The sequence below is a fragment of the Chelonoidis abingdonii genome, chromosome 21 (genome assembly GCF_003597395.2).
Source record: "Chelonoidis abingdonii isolate Lonesome George chromosome 21, CheloAbing_2.0, whole genome shotgun sequence".
NCBI classification, from domain to species: Eukaryota; Metazoa; Chordata; order Testudines; family Testudinidae; genus Chelonoidis; species Chelonoidis abingdonii.
In genome coordinates, this window is record NC_133789.1 from 15967962 (window position 1) to 15979886 (window position 11925).

Here is an 11925-nt window from a genome sequence, read left to right on the forward strand (position 1 = left end):
GGAAGTGGAAAAGATTGAGGATAGTGGGAAGGGGATGGGGAGTGGTTGCTCCAAGGAGCAGGAAGGATCTGGTGGCAGTGGGAAGGGAAGGTTTCAGGGAGGCAGATATTTGGAGTCCTCCACTGAGAATGCTTTTGCCATAGTCTCTAATGACCTCTCCCTAAGCAAAGCTCAGAACCAGTGGTCCATCCTTATTCTTCTTGACCCGTCAGCCGCCTTTAATACCACTGACCATGGTCGTCGTCTTGACATCTTGTCTGCTTCCTGGTTCTCCTCCTACCTCTGTAACCACTTCTTCAGTGTTTTCTTAGGAAGATCGTCCTCACCCCAACTCCACTCTTCTGTGGGGGTTCTTCAGGGCTCAGTCCTTGGTCATTTCTGCTGCACTTTATCTCTGGGAAATCTCACCCCCAAACACAAATTCAGCTACTGTCCGTATGCTGATGAATCACAGATCTACCGCTCTACTCCAGACCTGTCTCCTTCTGTCCAAACTGAAACCTCTGCCTCCCTCTGATGCCTCCTTGTGGATGGCCAGCCATCAGCTCAAGCTCAACAGCTGAAATGTTGATAACAGAGCTCTTAATCCCCCAAAGCAGCCCCCACCTCCTTTCTTGCTTTTCAGCCCAGAATGAGCTGATGGAATCTCAGAGCTTCTGGCAATATTTGCAAACTCAGATGACAGGAGAGGTCCCAGAGGACTGGAGAAGGGTTAACATAGTGCCCATCTTTACAAAGGGGAAAAAGGAGGAGCTGGAGCCTAGTCAGCCTGACCTCAGTACCAGGGAAGCTACTAGAGCAATGCATAAAACATTCAGTTTGCGAATACCTGGAGGATGAAGGGGTAATCGGTAGCAGCCAGCATGGATTTACTAAGAACATAGCATGACAAACCAGCCTGATATCCTTCTTTGATAGGGTAACTGGTTTGGTGGCTAAAATAGGCCTGGACTTCAAAAAGGCTTTTGACACAGTCCCATGAGTAAGCTGGAGAAATGCAGGCTCAACAGAACTCCCATTAAGTGGATATATAATTGGTTACACAACCGCAAGCAAGGAATAACTATTATTGGAATGATGTCAGATTGGAGGGATTTCTCAAATGGGGTTTCACAGGGATTTGTTTTGGGTCTGCTGCTATTTAACGTCTTCATTAACGACCTGGATGTAGGAATAGAGAGCATACTGATCAAATTTGCAGATGACATTAAGCTGGGGGGTGTTGTCAACACTTTGGAGGATAGAGCAAAACTTGAAAGGGATTGTGATAAATTGGTGACCTAGGCTCTAGACAGCAATGACATTCAAGAAAGACAAGTGTAAGGTGCTACACTTTGGGAAGAAAAACCCAATGCACAAATCCTGACTGGGGGATAACTGGCATGGCACCAGCACCACTGAGAAGGATCTGGGAGTTGTGGCGGATCACAACCTCAACATGAAGTCAACAGTATGATGGTAATACAAAAAGAAGCAAATGCATTAAGAGAAGCATAGCCTGCAAATCACAGGTGGTGATGGTACTGCTCTACTCAGCACTGGTTAGGCCTCGGGGAGTCCTGCGTCCAGTTTTGGTCACCAGTGACTAGATAGGATGTAGAGGAAACTGGAAAGAATCCAGAGGCAGGTGACAAAGATGATCAAAAGGGTGGAACGCAAACCAATGAGCAAAGGCTGATGGAACTGAGTGTGTTTAGTTTGGAAATGAGTTAATGGGGGGGGATATAATAGCAATCTTCAAATACTCAAAAGGCTGTGTGAGCATGTGTGGCCGTCCCTCCTGGTCTGTCTCAGGACAGAGCTGCAAAGTCTCCAAGCCCAGGCCCTCAGGCAGCGTGGGGGAGCAAACAATTAGGGGCTTTGCCTAGGTCAAGCACCAAACAGTCTAGCGTCCTTGCTCGGCGGCCGGTCGACCAACACAGGCCTCCTGGCCAAAGGTGGAGTGGCAGGAGGTAGGGGGACCCTGACCCACCTGACTCCACTGGGTCCTAACAGTGGCAATATAATCCACCACTGGATCGGGGGGATCCAACCACGACACCCTTACTTAGTGTCAGGCCAACACTCAGCCAGACGATGGTCTAGTTTCCCGGGGCTACTTCCTACAATCCCCAGGGTTTGGTACCTCTGGCCTCCATTTCCCCGGGTCGGTGGTCTGTGGCAGCCCCATCAGCTCATTGGCACCTTGACTGGCTGGTGACCCTGGGAGCTTTGTCCAGTCCTCTGGTGGCAGCCCTAGTGGGTCCTCAGTGTCCCACTCTGGCAGCGGGTGATAAGCGTCTATCTCCCTTGGCAGCTCCAGCCCAGCTGAGCTGCCGGGCCCCTTCTTGTATTTCTGCTTCCTGTCCCACCCCAGATCTTCCGGAGGGGTGGAGGTGGCTTTCTTGGCTCTGTAGCCCAACGGGCGGGTTGTGGTCCCTGCTGGTCTTCCCTGCTACAGGCTGCCGTACAAAGGATGGAGAACAGTTCTTCTCTCTTGTCACAGAGGGCAGGACAAGAGGCAGGGGGTTCAAACTACAGCATAGCAGATTTAGATTAAATCTCAGGAACAATTTCCTAACTGGAAGAACCGTAGGGCAATGGAACAGACGCCTAGGGTGGTGGTGGAAGGTTATTCACTGGAGGTTTTCAAAAGGCAGGGGTTAGACTAGATGACCTTTGTGCTCCTTTTAACTCTGTGGTTCTAAGGGGAACTGGGGTTCACCTTTGGAAAAAGCTAAAGCGAGCGTGTCACTCATTAAGGGTATTTCTGCACAGTGTCTGGAAGCTGCCTCCCAGCCAGAGTTCATGCTGACTCACTACAAATAACGGTGTAGGCGGTTGGTTTGTAGCTTGGGTTCTAAAGCCAGGGGTTGAGGTGGTGGGTGGGTTGGATGGTCTGAACTCCAAGCGGAGCCCTAACATCAAAGCAATGTATCCACAGCCATTTTTAATGCACTAATGTGAGACCCAGCCTGGAAGGCAGCTGACTTCCTGATGCACCTTAGATGTACCCTAAAGAGATCGGTCCCAAGGGAGACTGTATGAAGGTTGGGTCACCTAACTCCCTGTAAATCCATGACCCACCCCCCTCCCTTGGCACCCTGTCACCAAGCCTTAGCGGGTCACAACTGAGGATGCCAAATTCAGGACGAACTGCTGAGAAATAGGGCAAACACAACCCCAAAGTGGTGGTTATTCTTTTATAAGTTTCAGAGTAGCAGCCGTGTTAGTCTGTATCCACAAAAAGAACAGGAGTTCTTGTGGCACCTAAGAGACTAACAAATTTATATGAGCATAAGCATGCATCTGACGAAGTGGGCTGTAGCCCACGAAAGCTTATGCTCAAATAAATTTGTTAGTCTCTTAGGTGCCACAAGTACTCCTGTTCTTTTATAAGATAGACCAAACCAGCCACAAAAGTAAACTCCTGTTTCACCACACTGGCTAACAAGAAAACATAAAGACAGTTTTCTCAGGCTTTCTGGTTCTTATAACACCACCAAAAACACTGGATTCAGAGATGAGTGGTTCTTTACAACCAGTGTCTTTAAATGATAGTTTCTTTGATCCCAAAGGGCCAGCCACTCCCAGGTCAACATACAACTTAAATCTTACCCAAAAATCATGCTGGTGCCAATCCTTTAGTATCTAATATCTAAAGGTTTATTCATAAAAAGAAAGAGGAGAGTTAAAATTGGCTAAGGGAATCAATTACATCCAGTAATGGCAAAGTTCTTGGTTCAGGCTTGTAGCAGTGATGGAATAAACTGTTGGCTTAAGTCAGGTTTCTGGAGTACATCTACAGCTGGGATGGGTCATTCAGTCCTCTGTTCAGAGCTTCAGTTTGTAGCAAAGTTCCTCCAGAGGTAAGAAGCAGGATTGAAGACAAAATGGAGGTGTTTCCAGGGCCTTTTATACTTTTGCCATGTGAAGGGCATCCCATTGTTTTTACTGTGGAAAATAACAGCAGCAAGGTGGAGTTTGGAGTCACATGTGCAAGTCACATGTTCATTCCCAATTTCCCTCAGTCATTGCAGAAAGCCATTACCTAGATTCCAGACAGTCCACATGACAAACTACATGACTGTCCACTCAGTGTAGATGGGCTTCTCCCATGGTCCATTGTCAACCAGCTGTGTTTTGATGAACAACTTAATTTAACAGTCCCGCCAAGATGTGCTAGTTAGCTGCCTTGTGGGTGTTACCCTGTTATGCTTATAAGAAGCACATGGGATCTTTTTCAGGGAAAAAGACAATATGCTGAATTTATTGAAGGTACAACAATTAGCATAGGCATTCAATCACACACTACACACACACACTGTCCCGCCAGTCGATGTTATAGTTACCAGTCCAGAGTCCGGATCAACCTAGTGGCCAGCTAGTTTGATCATGAGTAGGAGGAGCCGGGTTCTGTCGGTTGCAACACGATCCTCTGGGGAAGTCTTGGCAGAATGAACCCAAAGTTTCATGGCAAGGCACCCTGGTTATATACTGATTTTCCTTCATTGGGACCAATGAGTTTTGCATTGTCATGTTGTAATGAATTGTTTGACGAGTGCTTGTTTTCTTAAATTGTCCTTTTCATTCTTTATCTTGATCTTTCATCAAGTAGTTCCTCAGGGAGTTCTCCCATGTTGGGTTTGATCACAGCTATTTTGTCCCCACTGATAGATGCCTGTCTCATCTTTAGAGTCATCAATCAGCCGCCCTCTGGCATTTCAATAGGGACGTGTTGCAGCCTCCTGGTGCCCTTGCGTCTGTTGCCGCTTCCTTCCTCGTACATCTGGTTCAGCGATGGCCTTCACGCTTACCTCTTAACACACACATTCCTCATTCACACACAAAACAGAATTAATTTACACACAACATTTTGAACAGGAACATCAAATCGCAATGCAAAAGAAAACCACCATGGCATTCTTTTACTTATTTTAAAATGCTAAACCTGCAACAAATTGGTGACCCTCAAAGGTCTGTTACTGCCTTGAAATCAGTCCAGACACAGATTCTGGCTGATGTATTTCTACCCACTGGCCCATTTGGCCATTCCTTTCTGTTACTCAAAAAGGGTGACTGGCAGGATGTGCTCAGATCATACACCAATACAGTTAATACAGGGTACAGAATTATTCATTATCCTTCATTCTAAATCAGATTAAACATAAAATCTTACTACAACATTTGGGGGAAGAGTTTGGGGGAGTTCAGTTCCTGATTTTTATTTGACCTCTCTCCAGGACTTGTTTTGGTTTGGCCTTCCCCTTTCCATCCCTGTCTGAAGTTTCTGTCTCTATCACAGCAGGTGATGCAATGGTGTGTGAGAATGAGGAGCAGAATTCTCAGCAGGGAAATGTTGAGCAAGTGGATAAACACAGAGAATTATCGGAGAGATTGAAAAGGAATGTGTCCAAGAGTCATGAACCGAGAAACTCCTGTGAGATTCAGCACAGACCAGAAAGAGAGCAGGGAAACCATCCAGGCGAGAAAGTGGGTAAATGTATTTCCTGTCGGGGAACTCAGACAGACCTCAACGAAACCACAATACAGCAGGAAATCCTCATGGGAAAGAGAAAAAATACATGCACTGAAGGTGGGAAGAATTTATGTGACTACTCAGTCCTTATAAAGCATCAGAGAATCCACACAGGAGAAAGGCCCTTTGAATGCCATGAGTGTGGGAAATGCTTCACTAAGAGCTCATCCCTTTCTGAACATCAGAGAATCCACACAGGGGAGAGGCCCTATGAATGCAGTGAATGTGGGAAAAACTTCACTCACAGATCAGGCTTTTTTCGCCATCTGAGAATCCACAGAGGGGAGAGGCCCTATGAATGCAATGAGTGTGGGAAAAGCTTCAATCGCAGCTCGCACCTTATTAGGCATCAGATAATCCACACAAGAGAGAGGGCCTATAAATGCAATGATTGTGGGAAAAGCTTCACTAAGAGTTCAGCCCTTTCTGAACATCACAAAATCCACACTGGGGAGAGGCTCTTTGAATGCAGTGTGTGCGGGAAAACCTTCAATCACAGCTCACACCTTATTAGGCATCAGAGAATCCACACAGGGGAGAGGCCCTATGAATGCAGTGACTGTAGGAAAAGTTTCACTAGCAGCTCAACCCTCTCTGAACATCAGAGAATCCACACAGGGGAGAGGCCCTATCAATGCAGTGAGTGTGGGAAAACCTTCAATCGCAGCTCAAATCTTTTTACTCATCAGAGAATCCACACAGGAGAGAGGCCCTATCAATGCATATTGGCAACTTTTCAAATTATATGTAAATGGAGAAGTAGGGACAGGAAAAAAGGTGTCATTTCAGCCTCTATGACACCGGAAGGAGATGGGGCAACTCAGAGATTCCCTCCTTCCCCATCACTGCAGGACTGTTAAACTCTGCCTGGCTCAGACAAAAGGTATCGTCATCACATTCTATCCATCCACTTCTCAAAGTGTGTCCTGGGATGAAGCATTCTCCATTGTCTGTGCTTAGACATGATTGTTTGACTTCTTTAATCCTATATCAGTCACTATGACTGGAGATGAAAGTGTCAAAGACCTGTAAGGGGAATTCAAATGGATCCCAAACACAGTGTGATCATTGGGAGTTTAAATCCCAGGTTCATCTATTGGTAAAGCCACTTCTTACATGGTAGCTGTTTGTCGCCCATTATGGGGATGCTAGGATACTTAACATGTTGTAAATAACATAACTGACTATTTGAGACAGTGCTGAGTGAAGCAGGTTTGAATGGATCAGAGAGAATCTTTGTCCTGATTCTGAATAATCAGATGTAACCTGCTCTGGAATTTCACTTGCCACTTCCATTGTCATGTATTCTGTCTCTCTGATGTGGGTTTCTATCTTTCCTGAAGCCTGTTTGTTCACCCAGTTGGATAATAGTTCAGTTTGATAGGATGTAGCTCAGATTTATTGGAGAACTTAAGACAAATGACCATTTACTAAAGTCATCATTTCTCACTTCAACTTTGCTTTTTTCCCCACCCCTCCATGATGACATGGAGAAAATTCAAGTGCAGTTCTGTCAACAGGGGAGAACTCTCCAATTTACTGGGCATGCTAACAACAAGACACAGCAGTGATTTAATATCTCCCACTCAGAAATGGTGAACAGCAGCAGAACCCGAACTAACTGAAGGAAGTGCATATGATCACAGTGTAGTTCAGTTGTTGAAGTCAATATTATCTCAGCTGATCTGGGGAGAGAATTCCACATTAGGTGATTTTGAACTAGGGCAAATGCCCATGTATTTGGTTCCCAAATGATTTGTAGCCCAGGCCCTACAAAAGTTCTCTTCTAGCTAATCCCATGTTATGGGAATGCTGCCCTTCCTGACACAGATGTTGAGAAATAGAAGTGGGTTTTTTTTTGTTGAATTTATCCTTTGTAGGTGTGAAAATGTGTATAAAATCAATTGTTGGTAATCTAATAGCTGCAGAAAAATAGCTATTTTTGAATAGAATTTCCAGCTCTGGTAACAAACAAAGATTTTGATCCAGCCCTGTGTCCAGTCCCTTGCCTGGAACTGTGCCACCAGTTAAAGAAAAGCTGGGCATGTTCGGGAAGCCATTGCTCACTAACACGGCTGAAATTTGAGTTTTTTTAAAGGTTTCTACTTCGGAGAAGTGTAATTTACCCTAACCAAGGCCAAGGATTTGGAAAGAACTGGCGTGGAAAGAGCACACTCAGTTCTTGGTTTTCCACCCCAGTAAAGGAAGCTACTATGACCAATGGCCCCAAGGAAAATTGTTTGTACAACTCCACTTACTAGTTCAGTGTCACTGGTTACAGTTCCAAGTTCAGCCAAGGTTAGATTGAGAACAGTAACTAGGAGTCTGGACTCAGAAATCCAGAGGGCAGCTAAAAATCATGAGATATTTAAAAGTGCTCCCTTTGGGGTAATGTTATTACTGTTCTTGGTTTTTCTGAGACTCTTGGGCCATGTTTTCTGCCTGAACTTGAAGCCTAAAAATGGACTTTTTAAATAAACAAATGAAAGGGGAGATTTTTGTATCCTCATTGGGCTCCTAGATTGGGGCCTCATTGTGTTGGGCACTGCAGATACCCCATCCAACAGTGGGGTGTCCCAGTTGTGCAAGCAGTGCAGAGACCCGACCGAGGGTGGGGGCCCTGATTCTGCCAGGTGTTATACAACTCAGAGTGAGAGAGAGAGAGAGTCCTTGCTGCCAACAGCTTACAGGTGAAATAGACAAAGTGTGGGAGGGCGGTTCCCGTTTTACAAATAGGGAAAACCCAGACCCTTCCCAGCTGGGGTCCTGGCCGCAGGCCCCACTCAGCCCACTGCCGGCCGAGGTGAACAGAACCCCAGACCAGCAGCGGGTTGGGTGGGTCGGTGGCGTAAGATCAACATTTTAATTTAATTTTAAATGAAGCTTCTTAAACATTTTGAAAACCTTGTTTATTTCACAATACAAGACTAGTTTAGTTATATAATATATAGACTTGTAGAGAGAGACCTTCTAAAAAACATTACAATATATGACCGGCAAGCGAAACCTTAAATTAGAGCGAATAAATGAAGACTTGGCACACCACTTCTGAAAGGTTGCCGACCCCTGCATTAAATGGTTATTATCCCCCCTCTGTTGCCTGGGGTAGAATGGAAGAGGAGAAAAACCTGTCTCAACAGAGGATGCAAACGTCAGTTGTTCTCTCTTCATGTTTTACTGAAGCTAACAGGGAGGAAGACACATGACCTGCCTAATATGGTAGAGAGGACAGAGAGTTTATTTCATTTTGGGCTGTGAATATAAGCGGAAGAGTGGCTGTTACTACCACCCAATGTGGGGCTTTAATGCACAACCATGGGATTTAAAGTGTTATGTGCTACCAACTGAGCTAGCCAGGTTTGAGTCTGTTCAGCTGCCCAGTCTCTATGTAGAAGGAGCCCTGAGGGTGTTTATCTGCGAGCTGAGGTTCCCTGTCTGGCATTCGCCTTCTTTCCTGGTTATGTCTCCAGTGAGCCATCCGGAGCTGTCACAAGGCTGGTTAGATGCTGCTTTCTAGCCCACAGAGCTAGGGTGGATTTAGCGTGCTGCCGCCATCAGCTGGTCAGAGAAACCGGGGAGGGTGGAATTTAGGATTCTCCCACCAGGGGAAGGTGCTGTTGGACTCATCTAGTGGGGGAGAGTCTGAAGAAGCTCTCAGCTCCCAGAGAGGGGAAAGACAAGCTGGTGCCACACACACATTTTCACAGGGAATCAGGCCCCACTTGGGAAAAACTCAAAAGAAACCTGGCCCAGGAGTGTCAGAGAAGGGAATCACTGTTTGCTTTAAGAGATGGGTGAGGGAAACCTGAAGGTCTTTAGATCCCTCCAGCGCCTGATAGAACCATTTGTGGGGAAGGGCCGGGGAAGTGGAGGAGGACAAGGAGATGGGAAAAGGGCTTGCAGCTGTTGTGCAATCACCATGCTCCCAGCAAAAGGGTCCGGGGGGCTCAGCACTTTGGCTGCTTGTTGAGGACTCCGAACTCACAAGATGGCAAAGCTCAGAGCCCCGTTCCACGGAGTCAGAATGTGATCAGCTCACAGCGAGGGGGAGCAACATCCCTCCCTTGATCTTTATGCCAGATCTCCTATCAGCTCAGTGTCCTTCCTGCAATAGTCAGCTGCTGAGAGGGTTATGATGGGTTAAATGAAGGCAGAGGAGGATTGTTCCTCATGGGTTTTCTGTATTGCTCTGTGATCCTGCTGGAGGAAGCTGAAGCATCATTTGAGTTTGTTTCAGTGGCTCGGGTTGGGCTCAGGTTGTGACCCTGACTACAGGGGTTCCTGCACTCTCTGCTCTTAGTCTCTCAGGGAGTGGACAATGGAGCTGCTTCAGAAATTGGACAGAAAGTAGCCTAGGGAAGTGTAGCATAAATGAGAAGAAAATCATCATCATCAGCTCCCTGGTGGTCTAGTGATTTGAATTTGGCACTTTTGCTACCATGGCCTCAGTTCAATTCCCAGTCAGGGAAAAGTGACTTCACATCAGAAAATCTTCAATTACTTTTCACTTCCAATTTAAATAAATCCATATTTTTTCCTGCTTCCCCCTTCTTCTATATGATGTTGGGAAGGGCTTTGGAGACCATATAAAAATCAAAGCTTCCCTCTGACTAGTAGCAGAATAGGGGCATGTTTCCTGTGTGCACCTGGAAGTCCAGACTGCATGTCCTTTTACACAAATAGACGTGCAAATTATTCCCCCCTTGCTAGCTAGCCTAACCAACATTATCATAATAGACATTCAGGTTGACCCAAGATGAATATTTTTTTCCAATTTTCTTGCTGAAGCAAAACCAAAAAATCATTTTGGGTTAACCAAAATATTTCAGCAAATAAAATATTCAGCCAGTCACTTTCATCCCACTCTCTGGAAGTAACTGTCCCGGAGAAACTGATCATTAGCCTCTTCCATTCCTGAGGTCTAGCTGCTGAAGTGTTCTAAGCATGGACAATGGGCCTTTCACCTGTTGCCCACTGGTTACTACCTTGCTCAGTCACACACAAAGAGGAGACACTTAGAGCTCAAACATTAGATAAGATGCTTCAGTCTGAACTAAGTAGTTGCTGCTCTTAACAATTTCAAAATAAAAAAATACAAATCAAATAGACTATTTCAGCTATTTTATTATGTCATAATCTGTTCTGAGCAAATGTGATAGGACACCTCATATTACGCACTACTCCTAGTGACACTCTCCAGTAGATCCCCATCCTCCACCCACTGTGAGGTAGATAGGAGCGAATCATTATTATCCCTACTTGAAAGAGGGAGAAGCTAAGGCTGAGAAAGGAGAATTGACTTGTCTTAGGTCACACAGCCAGCCAGTGGCAGAGTTACCTACGTCAAAAATGTAGTGTTAACAGTTTTGTTGATTGTGGAACAGCCAGTTCTCTGCTGTAACGCACTGAAGCTTAGCCTATTAGAGCAAACTTCAGCCACTTAGATACAGAAATACATGTCTCACAGCAGGAGGAAGGGGAGGAAGGAGGAAAGACAAGGATTGAGTGAAAAAGATGCTGCAGCATGGAAGGAGGGGAGCGAGAGTGCGGGAATCAGCTAGTCAGACAAGCAAAAAAGTTCTCAATGGGATATAAAGAGAAGAAACTACGTTGTATTTGAGGCTAGTCTCACTTGCACCACATTTGAAGATCCAAATAAACCTATGATTTGCTTCCTATCCCTCTGGTGTGTTTATTAGTCTCGAGCATTACCATGCAACGAACCGCATGTTGACTTGCCTCGGGCACTCTTGGCTGGCAACACCCACCTCTCTCTTTCTCTCTCTTGCTTCTTGTTGTCCTTGTCGCCTGTTCCACCCTCCAACAACACAGGAGCGGCTTGTATGTGTGTGTGGTATCGTGGAGTGTTTGCTAGCTCCCACAGTGGGAGTCCACCCACAAAAAGGCTTTACGGCTAATAGTGCTCGGACAAGCAGTGATCCCCACAAGTGATCTGTTCGCCATACCTTTGGAGCCCTAGTGGCGAAACACTAACATGACTATCCCAATCTCCCACACATCTCCAATCACTCACTGATTAGGCATGCAAGCCACGACAGGCGGTTCTTGCCAGAGGAACCGTAGAGAGGACTACAAGTCCTTGTGAGTCTGTGTACCTTATGAGAGACAGACAGCTAAATCAATACCATAACTATATCCATTATTGATAGTAATTTATGACTGCTCTCAGTGCATTTATGAAGTCTCATTGGAGAGCGAGATTATATCCTAATGAATTATTCATCTACTAACAATTGACAGTTCTGCCTCAAAATACTGCCTGAATAATTATTGGTGCATGTGTTGTTGAGATCTCGGGCTCATCTGAGACTTATTCAGGTCATGTCAATGTGAGAATTCAAGATCCGATGGTTAGTTTGAAAATCAGGCCTCTGGGTCCTATTCCC

The 11925-nt window shown here is 45.7% G+C and overlaps 1 protein-coding gene across 1 annotated transcript in view; it reads left to right on the forward strand.

The window, feature by feature from the left end:
- Window positions 1-11925, forward strand: part of LOC116830889 (uncharacterized) — a 44101-nt gene that overhangs the window by 31404 nt on the left and 772 nt on the right. Inside the window, exon 5 of the mRNA XM_075059799.1 lies at window positions 5285-6246. Within this exon, the coding sequence (XP_074915900.1) occupies window positions 5285-6246 (962 nt within the window). The remainder of the gene's footprint in view (window positions 1-5284; window positions 6247-11925) is intronic.